General features: G+C 42.9%; 1 protein-coding gene across 1 annotated transcript; it reads left to right on the top strand.

The window, feature by feature from the left end:
* Positions 1–6,030: 6,030 nt before the first annotated feature.
* lcp2a (lymphocyte cytosolic protein 2a) lies at positions 6,031–19,073 on the top strand. Its single transcript, XM_085798299.1, has 20 exons — positions 6,031–6,442; positions 7,466–7,528; positions 7,608–7,654; positions 8,859–8,933; positions 9,049–9,074; positions 9,401–9,444; positions 10,545–10,725; positions 10,827–10,912; positions 11,003–11,051; positions 11,944–12,021; positions 12,471–12,496; positions 13,359–13,447; positions 13,668–13,686; positions 13,915–13,927; positions 14,094–14,181; positions 14,339–14,364; positions 15,267–15,337; positions 17,116–17,190; positions 17,876–18,025; positions 18,499–19,073. Exons 1-20 carry the CDS (start codon positions 6,365–6,367, stop codon positions 18,646–18,648), a joined length of 1,434 nt encoding a protein of 477 aa, XP_085654425.1. The 5' UTR covers positions 6,031–6,364; the 3' UTR covers positions 18,649–19,073.
* Positions 19,074–19,423: the final 350 nt, after the last annotated feature.

The raw sequence follows: 19,423 nt of genomic DNA on the forward strand, positions 1-19,423 counted from the left end.
TAAAAAGCTCTCTCAGCCCATGTTGTCTGTTTGTCTACGACACTAATGTTGTGGAGATGAGGATTTTAATAAATACACAGTCTGTTTCCACTGGGTTGTTTTCTGATTGTATCAGCTGCTACATGTTGTGTGTCATTTAACGCACCACAACAACCCCACAGTGAGTCAGTGAATGTCTCAGACTGACCCCTCATGTCTGTCACTGGTCTGAAACAATTTAAACCACCTCGATCTGGACCGGAGCAGCTGTGCAGATGTTGCATGTGGTTGCTTATCAGAGACACTCAGTGTTTGTGCAGCAGCCGAAACTGAGTTTGATCAACAGGAAGTAGAAGAGGAAGTTTGTTTTCTTCCCTCAGAGCTGATTAATGACCAGACTGAGGCGACGCCGCACTTGACTTTACTGACATGACAGACTTGACTTTCTGAAAATGCAGCTACACTGAGCTGCCCTCTTTGTCTAACCTAGCAGCTGACCCCACACCAGACCTTTTCCATCCGTCAGGACACACACAGACAACAGCTTGAAACTTTGGTCAATAATCAGTTATTAATTCATTTCAAGTCGAGTCAGCTTGTCATCTCGATTTGTTTCGCCATATTTGGAGAAGGGGGTGGAGCATGACCTGAGTTCTCTGCACTTCAACCTACACAGAGCTACCATAGTTATTTTTCCTAAAGTCGAGGTCAACTTTATTACTCAGTGTTGTTTTACATAACTATACGCATTAACAGACATTATGACACTAGACATTACAAGCTTACAAGAGACACAACACTTATTGATTCAATGTCTCTCCATATTAGATAAATGAAGTACAAATGAACAATATGAGTGAGCAAATGGTAAAAAAAAAACACAAAAAGAATTCAAACTAGAAAATTTCCTCAGAATGTTTGAGAGTGCCACGAGGGCTGCTCCCAGGGTGTCATCTGTAGAGTAGAGACTCTGAAATGTGGTGTTATTTAGAAAATATATTAAGACAACAACAGTAAGAGACACAGCAGAGTTAAATAAAATATATTCACAACAGGCAGATTCACGCTAATAAAAAAAAGTGGATATTGCATGTTAGGATAGTGAACCAGTCAACAGTATATTGCACTGAGGCATTTTAAAGTGCAGTGTCAGTGCAGCGACTGCTCTGGGGTAAAGGTTTTTTCTTTTTTAGTCCGTTTTAGATTCGCTTGTTCTGAAGTGCCTCCCTGCCATTTTGGAAGCTGTCTTGTCTGAAGCACACCCTCAAGCGTTTTTGACGCTTTGAAAGCTTTTGGTGTGAACGCACAGTTAAAGGAGAACTATGCAAGTCCGGTCACTTTTCCTCTGTTTTACTAACCCTCCTCCCAGTCATGTGCATTTGTATTTAAACAAAGCCACTGAGAAATCAATCCATGAAGCGCTGGATAAGGTTATTGATCATATACACTTTACCATGTGTATATTTGTGTAGTCTTATCTGTCATAAAACAAGAGATTACGGGGCGCATTTGTGTTACAAGGTTGGCAGGTTGAGACGCTAGGTGTAAGGCAGAGAGTCCCCATTCTCCCTGTAACAAGTTACAAGTTATTTATTTAACCATCACAATTACTTCAAAGCTGTTTAATTAAGGTAAAATGTATCATAGTTAAGGTAAAAACCCTGCATAGTTGCTCTTTAATGATCATTCAGTAAAATGCAGCGCATGGGTTTGGCTGTGTGAACAGATGTCTCTCAACACCTTGTGGGAACTTCTTCAAATTTGGTTAAAAATGTCCAACACTCAAACAAATGACTGTAACTGGTGCCCAAGTCAAAGATCAAACTCAGTGTGACCTTAATAGCTCAAGACTTCACAACGATTATGACAAGAATCACACTATAGTTTTGGATGGGGCCAATCTGAGAGGAGATGGTGATTTCATGTTAAAATTATCGTCTCCTCTGTCAGGGTTAATGAGCTCATTTGTTTTAGACTCTTCTCACTTTTTGATTTGCATTTTCACACTGCTGTTACCATCATCGGCAACCACAGCTTCTGCATGTGGGACAGCATGCACCTCTCCCACCAGACTTGATGATGAGATGTCAATGACTCACTAGGACCAGGTCTGGATTCTAAAATCCCTCAGAGAGCTGCTTCTGCCTCTCTGGAGGCTGATCTGTTGTGAAGCTCAGTTTCACAACTGCCCACCATGACTGACAGAGGAGGAAGCAGAACAGGGGGTTTCCTTACAACGCTGAGACAAGTGTGAATCTGAGGCAGGAACACCAGATAGTTAGTGAACCGGAGAGAAGCTGCACAGAGCCAGATGTGCCGATTCCCCAGAGTCTATAAGCAGCTGTAGCTTCATACCCACTCTGCATCAGTTTGAATGTCTGAGGTTCAACAGTCTATCAGACTGATGGTATGATGATATAAGTTGTGTGTTGATTTACAGGTCACTGCCCTGTGTGAACTCCTGTCAGCTGCACAGTGAATAGTTTTTCAGGCACAGAGTTAGGTAACAGTTTGCATGTTACTATCTAACTTTGAATGAATGAATGTGGTGTGGGTTTTTTGTGTGTGTGTTTTTATTTTATTTTTTTATGTGTTCATCCATGAGAATAATATAAACAGTCAGTGTAATTTTACATTACATACAATCAGAAGAGAGGCCTCTGAACTCTGAGCATCAAAGACAAGACATAACAGCTGTTTGTAGCAAACTCTGCTTCATGAACTGAACCCTTGGCCTCCTCCTCCTCCTCCTGCTGCTGCTGCTGCTGCTGCTGCTGATGTGGACTCTTCTTATTCACTTGTTGGGGCCACCAAAGGGTGTCAGGGTCATTTTGTTCTTCATCCATTTCTTCTTCTTCTATGGGTAAATGAATGGCTTTTTTGATGGCCTAAACATGATCCAAATTTTGCACAGACGTTAGGCTTAGTGAAAATGTGGCCCAAAATGCCCCAGTAGTGCCAAATTTCAAAGGGGTCTATAACCCCCACAGTTTAACCTATGTGCATCAAAATAAATGGGCTGTTGTATGAAAACATCTTTTACTGTCTAGCACACAACATCAAGTCAGCCACACTTGAACCAACTCCTCCTATACGGTTTTCATCACATCAGCTTCATATTTGGTCAACCTCATCCCAAGATCATGAAAGCTATCACAAGCTTGATTTGTTGCCATATTTGGTTATACTCATAGCATCACCTCACGGCAAAATGAAACACCAACTGCTACTCCTTCATTTATTACTCCCAGCAGGCTGGCCTGACCCTCGTCAAGCCTGTTCCACAAATCTTTTGTGTCTAGATGATTTAGTGGTGCAAGCATTGTGACTACCAATTTTAGGTCGTGGCAAGGGCAGCGTCTTGTTTGTAGCTTAACAGTGGCATGCAAAAGTTTTGGCACCTCTGGTATAAAAAATTATGTTCATGTGAACAGTTAAGCAAGTGGCAGATGAGCACTGAGTAATAAACACTGAATATAGCTGATAGATCTTATTTATTTGTTCAGAAATCTCTATGAAGACACAACAGAGCTCATGATGTTGCTTGAGGAGAACGCAAGGAATCAAATTTCTTGCTGGTGAAAGACATGAAATGTCTGAATAAAGCTCTGGAGCAAGATAGTTATATACGTTATAGTGTCATCCAAATGTTTGGGCACCCCTGGTCTGAATTTCTGTTAATGTGAACAGTTAAGCAAGTGGAAGATGAAATGATCTCTAAAAGGCATAAAGTTAAACATGAAACACTCTTTTTCCACTATTTTAATCAATATCAATGTATTATTTTAGTTTTCTACAATTTCAGAGTGAAAAGGGGAAACAAAGCAGCAGCCTGGAGACTTGAGCTCTCAGATAACTTTGACCAAGGTATCAGACAAGATATTTGCTATTTACACACTGTGATAGTTTCCAAAGGGGGGGCTACTAGGTACTAATTATGCAGGGGGCCCAAACCGTGGCTGAGGGCTCTTTTCCTTTTCTGTCAGTTTGAAAAAGTAAAAAAATATATTATATTGTTTAAAATGTAAGGGATTGTGTCATCTGTAACTTTATGTCTTTTGGAGATCATTTCATCTTCCACTTGATGAACTGTTCACTAACCTGGACCTTATTTCTAGCATAAAATACGATCATTTACTCACCCAGATAACTTTGGTGTCATTTGGAGTCGTTTTTGACGAAATTAGCCCCAGTGGAGCGGCGTGTATATCCGTATAATGCGAGAACACGGGGCACGCAATGCAGCCTCTAAATAACACATTATCCGCCGCAAAACTTGTTCATTTCGCCAATATTTTGTTATGATGCACTAGTGCTATTCCCCTCCGAGCCCGTGGTGGCATGTTATCAACATCTGGGGTCTGTAGGTTGACCTTCTAACCTCTGACCTGGATGATGTCATCTCCGACCGCTGCCCGGCGTCATTCTGCTTCGGCATTTGGATCCATTTTTAGCTCAACTAGCCAGAGCTTTACTGAGTCCAGGCTGCAGAGAGGAAGCCTGTGGAAGCTGAACTTCATCCAGCTGCTCATTTTGTTCTGACAATTAAAGCAGATATCAGTGGAATGTTTTTGTTAATATAAGTCAGAAACACGTAGAAACGAACCGTAGCATTAGCGGTAGCAAGTTAGCCGCGCCGCACCGTGGTCGGAGATGACATCATCCAGGTCAGAGGTTAGTAGGTCAACCTACAGGCGCAGGATGTTGATAACATGCCACCACGGGCTCGGAGGGGAATAGCACAGCATATCATAACAAAATATTGGTGAAATGAACAAGTTTCGCCGCAGATAATGCGTTATATAGAGGCTGCACTTGGGTGCCCCAAGTACTCGCATTATACGGATATACGCGCCGCTCCACTGGGGCTAATTTCGTCAGAATGACTCCAAATGACACCAAAGTTGTCTGGGTGAGTAAATGATCGTATTTTATGCTAGAAATAAGGTCCAAGTTGTAAAAAACGGAGATTATCCTTTTACAGACATTTTGACCAGGGTGCCCAAACGTTTGTTATGACAATGTATATCCCAATTTTGATGACCTGCTTGAAATCTCATTAAAAAAACTGATATTAATATGCAATTTGAGCACATTCACAGAGGATACTGGATACTGGTCTACCTCAAATCACTGTGTGCCTGCCACATTCATCTGCAGTATGTTGGCACCACGGGGCACGGCCCTGGCTCTGTTCCTCCTCATCCCCTACACTGCAGACTACTGTTACTGTACTGTTACACACCTACCTGTCACCTGCAGAAGTGCTCTTTGACTCTGTGATTGTCTGCTTCATCAGGGAGGACAGAAAACTGATTGATAATTGACTCTATTTGCTCAGGAAACTGAGAGTGTTCTATGACACTGTGGTGGCATCAGCCAGCTTCTGTGTGGTGGTCTTTGGAGCAGCAGCATCTCAGCTGCAGACAGGACGAGACTGGACAAACTGGTCAAGAAGGCCATGTCTGAAAATAACCTGTAGATCTTCTGATCTGATCTGAAACTTGCCGAGGAGGGGGTTGTGACCTTGTTATGCTGAGGTGTAAAAGTGGTAGCAGTAACACTTAGTGGGGGTGAAATCCTAATAAGGACAAGTAAAAAAAAAAAGACAGAACATGGAAGTAAAACTAAACCGTTTTGATGTGTGTTGTTCAGTTGTCCCCCACAGGAAAAGCGACATTTTGAGACGAGGATGGTGTGAATGTGCTACTGTGAACTGACCTGTGGTCAGCGCTGACTGCTGCTGGGACCGGCCTGAGCTCTTACACTGATCTAGAGTCAGCTTCTGCTTCTTCTGTGGTTGTCAACAGGTCGTCAGCAGCAGTGTGTGGGTGCAGCAGCAGTATCTGTTCCGCTCTGTGGTCATGGGGGGAAGTGGGGGAGGGGGTTACTGCCATCACCATCACCCAACCTTCTCTCTGTCACTCTGTCACTTCCTTCCAGTGAGCCGAGAGAGGGGGAGGAAAGAGAGGCGAAGAGATAGAGAGACAGACAGAGAGGAGGAGAGAGAAAATAGACAGGAAGACAGACGGCAGCCATCTTGGTTCCTCTGTGTCATGTCTACCACTCCCTGCTGTGCTGCAGCCGCTCCAGTCAGACGCTGCTGAACAGACAGGAGGAAGTCCGACGGTTTGAGGACAGACAGACGTAACTCTGTCTTCTGAGAGAGAGACGTTTGGTTTCCGTTGGACAGAAGGTAGGATAGGACGAGGGCCGTCTGTCGCTCCGAGGTGGACGAGCAGGAAGAGCTGAGCCACGAGGCTGCGAGGTGGAGGACGAGTTCTGTCCAACAGGTGGCTGTCAGATGGTCCCCTCCTCCCGCCCTGCACACACTGTCCCACTGTGACGTGGTCCTCCAGGCCAGGGGACGGCAGCAGGACAAAGGATGAGCTCCGACAGAGTCCCCTCCAGGGCGGAGGTGATGGGCTGGAGCCCCCCCCAGCTGGCAGACTACCTGAAGAGGGTGAGAGGGCAACTACACAACACAACACAACACAACACAACACAACACAACACAACACAACACAACACAACACAACACAACACAACACAACACAACACAACACACAACAACAAGCTGGCAGACTGCATTAAGAGAGTGAGGACAGCAACACAACAACTACGAAACTGTAGTTCAACGACAACATCACCACAAAAGCAAAGCAACACAACATAAAGCAGCAAACAGCAGCTGGCAACCACCTGAAGAGACACAACAACACAAGTGTAAAACATTAACACTGTTGTCTGTTGATGTGATGAAGTGATTACTTTCTGAGGGGCTGGGGGTCATGGCTTCACTAAAAATAAAATTCAGTCCTTATTGACTCACCCACATGCTGATGAATACTCCAGAGTAGTTTTTTATGCCTCAAAGTGCATCTGGAGACCTGAGAGGGGGGTTTGTAGTCCTTTATATAGGGCCTAACACAAAAATGTCCTTAAAGGGACAACACAGAGTTTTGGAAAAGCGAAGCGTTTTCACACTACATTTATGAGCCTCCGCGTGCACCGTAAAATTCTTTGACCGGCGCAAGACGGACTCATGTTTTCATTCATCAATAATCAAAGTCAGAGGTTCAAAGAGGTTCACATACCGCCATAGTTCTGACCATAAACGGCGCTATTCTCATGACTCGCCACGAAAGGAAACACTGGTCGGCTCGACCAGCATTTCCGCCACCACTAATAATAACAAAATAACGATAGAGACAAAACGATATATTTATCGAAAATGGAGCCATTAACAAGTGTGGGTAGCGGAGATTCATCCACATTAACGTGAGACTTTTTTATAACTGAATAGAAACTCCTCGTTGTCCCTTTAAAACTACACAAAAACCATTTAATATTCCTCCACACTGTTCGTCCACTGCAATCCAAGTGTTCTGAAGGGATATAGTCCAGAGTTGACTCGAAACGACGTCATTTAGGCAAGTCTGGTCACGTCCCTCTTTCTCTCTCCCTGTCCTCTGCCCGTCAACAGATGAATCTGTCTGGCTGTGATAAGGCTGTGATGAAGAACAACATCAGTGGATCCAGATTTGTGGTGAGTGGACCAACAGGAGGTTGAGGGCCAGGCCTGGAGGTGTTCTCCTCTAAACACATCGCTCTGCCTCTCTCTGCAGAACCTGAGTGACAACGACCTGCAGAAGTTTCCAAAACTCCACGCCCCGTGAGTATTGCTGTCATCACCACTGTGGGTCCTCTAACAGCCTGACCCTGAGCTGAGCAGCAGAGGATATTGATCATTGATTGACATTGATGGATCCATCTGTTAGACTTCATCTATTTCACAGTGGTTCTGACCGGTTTCTGTGAGGGCGAAAATGTGAGGCTAGTGGTTTGGCTATCATTTACCAACATGCAACAATGCTGGTCAGCTGATCAGGTAGTTAAAGGGATAGTTCAACATTTTGTTGGCAAATTGGCCCATTGCCATAATCGCAGCAGCAGGCTCGTTACCTTTATTTGTCAGTGTGAGGCTAATGGGATTTCTTGGTTTCCCTCATCTAACTCATCAAATCCACAATCCAACAACTCCAAAACGCTCTGGTGGACAAGTTGTGACCTGCACATTCACCACGCTATGAGATAATAACAGAATGTTACGAGACAGAGTTGTTTTCGAGGTAAATTCATGCAAAACAGCTGATGTGCGTTCCTATCAGGGGCAGTTTTCCGGCGAGCAGGCTCTGCATTTGCCTCCAAAACAACTCTGTCTCATAACGTTCTGTTATTATCTCATAGCGTGGTGAATGTGCAGGTCACAACTTGTCCACCAGAGTATTTTGGAGTTGTTGGATTGTGTATTTGATGAGTTTGATGAGGGAAACCAAGAAATCCCATTAGCGTCCATAGCGTAGCACTGAGCAGTTTGTTAATCTGCTCTGCCATTCTAAACATAGCTTGCACCGACAAATAAAGGTAACAAACTTACTGCTATGACTATAGGGATTATGGCAATGGGCCAATTTGCCAAAATGTTGAACTATCCCTTTAACGTGTTGAAAAATGGTAGTCAGCTTATTGGCAAACTAGCTTTTAAAGCTATTAGCTGATCAACTGCTGCTTTGCTTTCTGTCTAAGTGACAATAGTTTACTGACTGCTTTAAAAGCTGGTCAGCTTGTTGTTGTGGTCTGTGCTCTTACTGTGTAACATGATTGACAAATGGTTCATCCAGTAGCAGTATCTTTGAAAGCACCGCCCATTTCCCCAAACAGTGGAGTTGGTCAGAGTGTTTCACAAACCAAACCATCAGCGCACAGACTTTTAACCCTGTGCGTACGTGTCTGTGTGTGTGTGTGTGTGTGTGTGTGTGTGTGTGTGTGTGTGTGTGTGTGTGTGTGTGTGTGTGTGTGTGTGTGTGTGTCCTCAGGCTGATCTCAAAGCTCAGCACTGAAATCAGTAGGAAAGAGGAGAGGAAGGGTCTTGGGTTTGCGTTTGGCAAAAGGTAAATTCAAACCACAGCTTCACATCATAGCTAGAAATGATGCATTCAAACCCTCCAGATGATGATGCATTCATGGGATTAAATCTTCTCTGTCTATTTGTGTATGTTTCCACAGAACAACGCCCAAATATCATGAACCAGGTAGGACAGAATGACACTACTGTACTTCTCTTTGGTCTGATCCAGCAGGATTTTCCAGAGTGCAGCTGCAGTGCTGTTTACATATGAGTCATTCTCTATGTTTTATAGATTCCACAGTATGTTAAAACTGAACTAACGTCATGTGTCTGTGTTAGTTTATCTCTGACTCTAGCCTCTCTTTTTATTTACTTTGATTTGAACAACTTCAGGTCATGCATTTATCTGAACTTGTGCTGCCTCTGATGATTGGTAATAACATATTGTGTAAACTGTAGCGGTGGTGTGTTCATGTGTATGGAGCTACAAACACTTGTTTTCCTCTGCAGATCCCTCCACCACGACCACCGAATGCTGGGATGACGATGAGTTTGTGAGTCTGACATTCATCTGTCATCTCTTCATTTAAACTGAGTGTATACAATCCGTGGCATTAACCAGGTTTGCTTCGGATGCCAGTTTGACTCAATCATCTCTGAGGAATCAGGTTTTATTTGCTTAGTTGTTCAGAACAAAACAGTGGATGGTTCAGAATCAGAGCCACAGCAGAGGTGAATTCAGAATCAGCCCCTTTCCTCATGGCTCCCCAGACATTTGCATCTCCTCTGGTCACGCACCATTAGTTGCTGACAGTGTTTACATGTTAAAGGGATAGTTGAACATTTTGGCAAATTGGCCCATTGCCATAATCCCTATAGTCATAGCAGTAGGTTCGTTACCTTTAATTGTCGGTGCAAGCCATTTTCAGGACGGCGGAGCAGAGCCGCGAGCTGCTCAGAGCTACGCTACGGAGTCTAATGGGATTTATTGGTTTCCCTCATCAAACTCATCAAATACACAATCCAACAACTCCAAGACGCTCTGGTGGACAAGTTGTGACCTGCACATTCACCACGCTATGAGATAATAACAGAACGTTACGAGATGGAGTTGTTTTAGAGGTAAATTCATGCAAAACAGCTGATGCGCGTTGCCTTCAGGGACAGTTTTTCAGCAAGCAGTCTCTGTATTTACCTCTAAAACAACTCCGTCTGGTAACGTTCTGTTATTATCTCATAGCGTGGTGAATGTGCAGGTCACAACTTGTCCACCAGAGCATTTTGGAGTTGTTGGATTGTGTATTTGATGAGTTTGATGAGGGAAACCAAGAAATCCCATTAGCCTCTGTAGCGTAGCTCTGAGCAGCTCACGGCTCTGCTCCGCCATTCTAAAAATATCTTGCACCGACAATTAAAGGTAACGAACCTACTGCTATGACTATAGGGATTATGGCAATGGACCAATTTGCCAAAATGTTCAACTATCCCTTTAATGGAAGCTTTGCACTGAACTGCACCCTGGGAGTTGTAGTTGATGTTGGCCTCATGCACGCAGATGTGTTGTTTAACCCAACAGCTGTTTGTGGGTGACCATCACCTGATGATGACTCTCATCATTCTGACCTCTGACCCCCTCCCTCCCTTGCTTCATCAGGATGATGATGATGACTATGAAAGTCCCAACAGTGGAGATGATGATGGCAGTGGGGGAGACTACGAGTCCCCCGAAGATGATCAGGATGGGAATGACTACGAGCCCCCTCCCACTGAACCTCCAGATGACCTGGCTCACAAGCTGTGTCCCACCCTGCCCATCGGGGACGGGGACTACATAGGTGAGGCCAAGAAACAAGAGATCATACACAGACGTGTCACTTCAACATCGGTCCTGTATATGCATCAAAACAGGTGTGTGTGTGTGTTTGTGTGTGTGAAGATAACAGGGATAACCATGCGTCATCCAGAGGCCCCCCTGTTGTCTGCCCTCGCCCCTCAGCCTCCAGCCTGTCTGCCCCCCGGATGGTGAGTCTGTCCTGACTCCTCATATCACACACACCCTCACACACACTGATTCTCATCATAAATTCATCTTCCTGTTCTTGTTTGCTGCAGCCAGGTGACTCCACCAGAAGAGACCCCTCCCCACGGCCATCAGGAAAATGTGAGTGACACTATAGGCAGAGTGACATCACTTCCTGACTCTGATTCTACGTTTCCTTCAGTGTCTCAGTCTGAACATCCATGATGCACTGCAAACAGGAAGTGAAGACTGATTCAGCTGCTGTTAATTAAAGGGACATTGTCTAACTTCTCCTGTTATCTATTCACGAAAATCGATTATTTTGTTCAAAAGTCTGTTTTTCATTAATCAGTAATACCCCCCATCAACAAACTGAAGTGTTCCGGTAAGCTCTGAATTAGCCGTTCATGCCGTTCACTGATGCTGCATTCATGTGCAGTTGGGCAGACGGCCGTCGGTAACAAACCAGATGTCATTTTAGTCACAGAAGTCCAGAGAAAGCCGGTAAAACGTGGGTCAGGTAAACAATACGACATTGCCATGACAACATATTGCCACGTGTATTGTTTTGGATCGTGCTGACAGACCACTTGTTTACATAGAGGCTTGTTTATGCCGTTACGTGCAGCGGCTGTCGTCCGTCTGCCTTCTGCCCAATTTCACGTGAATGCAGCATGAAAAATAGGATTGAGTTGCTGGCGATATACAACCGCAAAGCTAGATGGGAGATATTCCTGCACAATGTACTTTTGGGGCTGGAATTATCATTTTTCATTATCTATCAATCTAATCATTGATTTGTCTGCTTTAATCGGTTATAAAGAGAGCTGCTAATGAGCTGTCTTTCAGTTGATGCAGCTCTTCTTACTATGTAAATACACAAAGGAAGAGTGAAGTCTCCGGTCTAATTTTTCTGCCGTCATTTGGTCTTTATGTGAGAAATTAATCACTCGGATTATATGTAGATATATAGATTATAGATTGTTTGTTGTGATCGTCTGTCGTATTAAAGCTGTTGATCTTTTGTGTTCAGTTCCTCCAGCGCCCCCCCAGATCTGTCGTAACAGCAAACCAGGCAGAGATTCAGGATCCAACCCATCCCCCATCAGAGGTAGGCCTACTGACCAAGGACCAAGACCAGGACCACGACCCACCGTCACTCATTAAATCATCTTTACTTTTATTCTGCTCATTGTTTATCCAAAACTACACTTTTTCAAAATTTTCCTGACTACCTTAGTACCTTTAATAACCTACACTTGTGCTGTGTCCTGGGACCCTCTGAAATCGCATTTGCTTTTCTGACTGCGATTACAGACCCCAGTGGCTCATCACTCACCTCTGCTCAAAATTCTGTTTTCATTTGAGGTTCTTCTTTTACTGTTGTCTTCAATTATAATTATTGATTTATTTACTCTTAGTTAATTTTGCGTTTTACCTGTCTTAATTTAAGCAGCAGCTGCTTCTTTAAGACAAACAAATAGGCTACTTCCACCCAAATGTGGGAGTTAATCACTTATAATTTCAATTTGTCCTAAAACTAATTCATTTTTTTCACAGGACCTCACCGGAACACAGTGGACAGGGTGAGTTTTCTATAGCAAGCGGATTTAACATTTAAAAGCTAAGTTTGACTGTCCGGAATTAACAACGTCATTTCTGAATTGTCGTAATTACATTTTGAATAGTTGGTTTTTTCATTCAAGGTATCTCTAATTCAGTTTTGCCTAGTCAAAAAGAACATTTCAAATATCCGCAACTACATTCTTCCTATCCACAATTGTCATTTCAGATATCCGCAGCTACATTCTTCCTAGGACAAATGATGTCACTTTAACCGTTCATGTGTATGGGGTTTGTCATTACAGATATCTACAATTCAGTTGCAGATATCCGCTATGTGAATTACAGATATCTGTAACTGAATTACGACTATTCCTAATTCCAGTTACAGATATCTACAACGTCATTTCGCCTAGTCAAAACTTAATTTCAGATATCTGAAAAGGGACGTGTAGATATCTTTAATTGAGATGAATTAAAGATATCTTGAACTGGAATTATGACTAGTCAGAATCAAATTGTAGATATCTCAAACTGGAATTAGTACTTGCCGTAATTCAGTTACAGATATCCGTAATTCACATTGCGGATATCTGCAACTGAATTGTAGAGATCTGTAATGACAAACCCCATACACATGAATGGTTAAAGGGACGTCATTTGTCCTAGGAAGAATGTAGTTGCGGATATCGTAAAAATATTCTTTTTGACAAGGCAAAACTGAATTACAGATACCTGCAACACATATCCAGTCTGGCTTTTAATTGTTAAAATGGTTTGCCATACTTTTCTTTTAAATAAACTTTATTCAACATTATAGTGGACAAGGTGAGTTCTTCTTTCACTGACAACTCTTCTATATTGTTGGTGCTCTGGGTCGAGCAGGAACCTTCCGCCTGGTCCAAACCTCCCGTTCCTCCTATCTCCAGCTCTGTCGGCAGAAGCAACTCCTCAGCCAGACCTTCACCCAACAGGTTAGGTCTCGCCTGTCCTCCATCGCGCTCTGATTTAACTGTTCACTTAGTCAGATAAGCATTAGGCTACTGTTCATCCAGTCACTTCTTTACGGGTTCTTCTGAATCCACCTCCATCCCATTTGTTTCAAGTGAGTTATATTGTAAAATGATCTAATGTGTCTAATCTAATCTGTTGTTTCATAATCTACTGTTTTTTCTCTGTGGTTTGGTTGAACAGGTTTGATGGAAGGAGAGAGGTGAGTGAAAGATATTCAGCTGAATGTGGCCAGGAAAACAGACATGAAATAAATAAAAACTGAAGAAAAATGAACGTACTATGAATGAAGTTATGGTGGAAGACACATTCAAATCTCTATTCTGTTTTTATTAATGTAAAGTGTTCAGCTTTTTTATTATTATTATTTTGATGGTAAAGTTGTCCAGAATGAAATGTGACCTTTTCTTCTCCCCTGTATCACCAACAGCCACACGATGAAGGTGAGATGTCTTTATCTCTTTTTACTTTTATTTAATTTTTCGTTGACATGACGAATGTCTTTCCAGAGCCACAGGGCCTCCTCAGCTTCATACTTCAGGAATTTCAAGTCTCCCATGTTTTTTTTTTTAAGGCATTTGTTCTTTAAGCTCTGTCTCTCTCTTCCAGCTTCTAAAAACAACACCTTCCCCCTCCAAAGTAAAGGTTTGCCCCCCCGCCCTGGCCTCCCTGGCCCCCCCGCACGACACGGAGACAGGTATAAACAAATAAAATAATAATAGTTCATATCTCGACAGTGGATTAATAATCATATAAATACTCACAACAGCAGCAAATATGGATTAATCCACTGCTGTGTGTGTGAGTGTGTGTATGGTCCATGAATAATGTGTTTGTTGTTTTTCTTTTCACAGTCTGCCACCCCCCAAAATGCACTCTGGTAAGAACAACACAAACATTAAAGAGCAGCTCGGCATTCTGGGAAATTCTCTCCTTGCCTCTCGGTAGCGTTGATGGTAACATGTTGGTAAACAGAGAAATAGTTGGCAGCTAGCTTAGCTTACTGATCGCTGTCTTCAATATTTGTATTATACAGTTACACACTGTTTACAGTATGTCTTCATCTTGCTTTTACTGTGGCCACATTGAATCTTTCACTTTGTAAGGAAAATGCCTGTGACCTTTTCATTTTCCGCTGTCAGTGTCAACATTAAGATTATAATCAATCAATAATCAATTCAACAAAAAGCGGAATAAACAACACAATAAATTCTCACAATTACTGTAACATGAATATCTTATACTCTTAGAGCTCAGATCTCTACAATAAACATCTCAGTGTTTTGTGTAACAGTCAATGTATAGGCCTACAGAATAATCAGAACAAGCATCAACTGCCACTCAAATGGTGAAATTGAGAACAATAACAATGCTATAGCATTTTCTTTATTTACTAAACAGAACACTGGGATGTTTGCTGTAGAGTTGATTAAGAGCCTTAGTCAGAAGTTAGTGCTTATAGCTCTGTACAGTGAACATAGGGGAGGTTTAGAGATTTCCTACAAGTCAATGACCATTGGGGGGGGGGGGCACACAGGGTAGCCAATCAGATTTCAGTTGATTGTCGATTGTTGACATTTCTTTTAATGGCTGCCATGTATCATATTGTAGCATAGTTATTAAATGTATGTGTGTTTACATTACAAACTCCATTTATCTGTGAAATGTAAAGTCTGAAGGTGGGATTGTGTGAGCTGTGGGAACACCAGGGGGCGCTCCTCTTGAATCTGTATTACAGGCAGCAAGTCTCTAAAATTTGTAACTGTGTGAGTGTGTGGGCAGGAATGGATGATCGCAAGGGCAGCTTTGGTGCACAAGACAGACCATCGTTTCATCCTCCAAATGCAGCTCAGGTAACAAAATACACACACACAGTCTTCTTCACCAAACGAGAACGCCAAATCTATTGCTCACTGTTCATAGCCTGTCATATATTAAAGCAAAGAGAGAACTGAAGAAAGAGCAAGAGTTACCGTAACAAGTAACTAATTGCTTTCATGAAGCAGTATAGGCCTAATTTGTAAAGTAATTTAATTACTTCTTGAGGGATGTAACTGGTAACTGTAACCAGTTAATATTTTTCAGTAACTTGCCCAGCACTGATATCAGCACTGATATCAGGTAGGACATAGCTTCTCGCATGAACCAAAATACAAAGATTGAGTCAAATAAAAACATTCACAAAAGTGTAGTAATGATGCAATTAAATGAAAAAAAGTACAAAAAAGTGAGAGAGAGTGAGACAATTGCATTCACTTGGAGTATTTTTTCTGTTTTTCTGAGTAATTTTTTTCAGTTTTTTTGAGATTTCAAAATCCCATGGCCGCGTAATGATGCAGCCGTGGTGAGGTGGTTGTGTGAGGCGCAGCCTTGCTGAATTTTTTTTTATTTTTTTTAAAGTTGGTTGAAGCCATGTGGTTTACAGCCGGCCAACTCTGAAAGATGGGAGACACAATAATGATTCACACCAGCAGTTCCTATAGCTCACCAGTCACCTAGTAGGGCAGCTCTCCATGTCATCAAAACTTTATCAAAGTCTGGGTTCGATTCGTGCTAATCGGGTCCAATTTTGGAGATCAATGCGTTTTCGCGGCAGTGGCTCAGGCGGTAGTGCAGGTCGTCCAATAATCAGAGGGTTGGCGGTTCGAATCCCGCTCTCTCCCAGTCTCTGTCGTAGTGTCCTTGGGCAAGACACCTAACCCCACTTGCCTCGTGTGCATGCGTATGAATGATCATGGTGGTGGTCGGAGGGGCCGTTTGGCGCGAAATGGCAGCCACGCTTCCGTCAGTCTGCCCCAGGGCAGCTGTGGCTACACACGTAGTTTACCACCACCGGTGTGAAAGTGTATGAATGAATAATGGTTACTGTACGCGCTTTGGGTATCGGGTAACGGTAGAAAAGCGCTATATAAATGTAATCCATTTTTATTATTATTATTATTATTATTCTTTTCTCAACATCATTATGATCACTGCTGTACACACAAACACACATACTGTATACAATATATATAGAAAGAGAGAGAGAGAGAGAGAGAGAGAGAGAGAGAGAGAGAGTTGGCAAAATAAAATATTAAATTGTGTTTTCCCATTCGGCTATCAGTAAGGAAAGGTCTGTGTGTTTGGGGCGATCACAGTGTTTCTGTATGCAGCAGCCTGAAAAGCCCACTCTGTCGGGAGGAGAGTGGGGCTGGCCCTTTAACCAATCAGGAACCCCCAGACCAGAATAGAATTGATTGGTCAAAGATACCGGGAGCTGTAGGCTTGTTTTCACAACAAATCCTGCAGCTTTAACCGCAGCAGTCAAGCCAGCCTCCACTTCATCATGGATCTATTAGATCTATTAGATCCATGATATGTATATGCTCCACTTTAAAAAATACAGTCAAGCTATCCCTGGCATTGTTTTGTAGCTACTACATGTATATAGTACAGTAAGAGCGTGTAAGGACTGATTTCAAAGTAAAGGTGACCTTCCAAAGCGGATTCAATTGCAGAATTTCCTGGGTGATGCAGTCGTCACTGTGTCCCCTGTAAATTCAGATTGATATTGAAAGGAGACTACCTGAGAGAGTGTCACTCAGCTGAACTATCCCTTTAACAAATTCAGCTGTGTGTGTGCTTGTGACAGGAGATGGACCCTCGCTGGTATGTGGGGAAGGTGACCCGGGGTCAGGCAGAGGGGTGTCTGAAACGAGTCTACAAGGTAACAGGAATATATAGTTGAGTAGTTTATACAAACATGAAAAAACCTTGATGTCATAAACTAGAAATGTTTTATTTCTTTTTAGTGTTTTACGGATTTAAAGGTGCTGTCAAATTTCTATTCTGCATTGAAACAGAACAGTGGCTTAATTTTACAAGATGTTAGTTAGTGAATCATATGAAGAGCTATAAACTTAAAGGGATAGTTCACTCAAAATTGAAATTTCACTCATTATCTACCCTCATGTCGACTAAGGGTTGGGAGAAGTTTCAGAGTCCTCTGTGCCTTCTCTGAGTTACTGGGCTTGGCGCAGCACTGCATGTCCATATGGTGTCCCCAACATGAGAAATTGTTCAGAAAAAGATTAAATAAGTCTATATTTTAAGCTTCTTTGTAGCGGAAGCTCCCAGTGTTGCTCTGCCAGAATCTTGCGCGATTTGCGGAGCTGTGAACTGGGTGTCAATGCAAATCGCACAAGATTTGCACTGACACAGGAAGAGCAGTGAACTGAGACACTGGGAGCTTCCGCTACAAACAACCTTAAACTAACCTGTCATATGGACATGCAGTGCTGCGCCGAAATTTCAATTTTGAGTGAACTATCCCTTGAAGTTGAAAAAAATTTGCTTTACTTATTTACCAGTTTTATTTTGACATCACTGACCTCTGACTTGTGCCTATCGAGGACGGGGCATACCTGGTGAGGGACAGCACCCGGCAGCTGGCCAACCAGCCCTTCACCCTGATGGTCTTCTACCAGGGAAAAGTCTACAACATCCAGATCAGACAGCAGCACCAGCAGTTCTTGCTTGGCACTGGACTCAAGCTGCAGGAGGTAAACAGGCCTGGGACCTGAGACCTGGACCTGGATCTGGTCTCAGTCTCTTCAGTTCTACACAAACAGCACACAAATGCCGCGTTTCCACCAGCTCGACGTGACTCGAATCGCTCTTTTTGATTCTCCATTCGGTAAAAGTCAGGGATGCAAACAGCGCACCGAAAAGCGCAACTTGCTTTTTTCACGGCCAATTAGGTGACTTGTGTGATTTTCTGATCTGAAGTTAAAAACATAGAGACACAGACATGAGGACGGTGTACGCTAATATTAAAGATTGTAATCCTCTGAACACACTAGATTACTTCTCCACTAGACGACTCATCCACACACATCTGATGTTTGGAGAAGATCAAATGTGGCTTTAAGGCCTCATGACATGATGTATTTCCTGACTAATCAGGAATAAAGCTATTAGTGCTTGCAGTAACCCGTGTGTGTGTGTGTGTGTGTGTGTGTGTGTGTGTCTGCAGTCTTTTCCAACAGTCAGTGACATCATCAATCATTACGCTCAGTCTCCTCTGCTTCTCATCGACGCCAAAAACCGAGGCTCAGGTCAACAGAACCAGTGTGTCCTCTCGGTCCCAGCTGGTTACTATCTGAGCGGACAGAGCTGGTCCTGACCAGATTGGACTGGATCTGAACAGCCATCATAGTGAAACAGGAAAACCAGCAGGCAGCGCTCGGATGAATGTCTGTATTTAGCTCCTCTCTCAAACTTCACCTCTGAGGTTGGAAGGAGGTGTCTTTTTTGTTGTTGTTGTTGTTGTTTGTTTTTCTTTTTTGCAAATTGGATGAAAATATTTTGCATGTTTCTTCAGTTGCTTTGCTTTTTGATCATCTCTATTTAAAACAACAGTCTCTGATGTTCAGACAGAAAGGAAGCCATGGCTCTGAATTGTCTCTAAGCTATGTGCAACAGGGTCATCACTTTAGAAAAAAAAGTGGATTCAAACTAAATTGAACCGTCTGTATGCTGAATGAGATTATTGTATCTGATGGTTCCGATGGTCATTCATTAAAACTCAGGTAAATCTCCCTCACTCAGATGTCGAGTCTTCATTTCCTTGTTATCAACATCTCATTCACTCCCGTGGACCTCTGTCTCCTGAAGCTGCAGTTCCTTTACTCACCACTGGAGCCTGTCCTCACATCTCTGTCTTTAGCTGCCCTTCACGGTCACTGTTTGTCACTGGAGGCTACCAACCGTGTAACGTGTAATGATATGCCCATTGCCATAATCCCTATAGTCATAGCAGTAGGTCCGTTACCTTTATTTGTCGGTGCAAGGTCTTTTTAGAACGGTGGAGCGGAGCCGTGAGCTGCTCAGAGCTACACTATGGAGGCTAATGGGATTTCTTGGTTTCCCTCATCAAATTCATCAAATACACAATCCAA

The sequence above is a fragment of the Trachurus japonicus genome, chromosome 14 (genome assembly GCF_045865225.1).
Source record: "Trachurus japonicus isolate A0001 chromosome 14, Traja_1.0".
Taxonomy (NCBI): domain Eukaryota; kingdom Metazoa; phylum Chordata; class Actinopteri; order Carangiformes; family Carangidae; genus Trachurus; species Trachurus japonicus.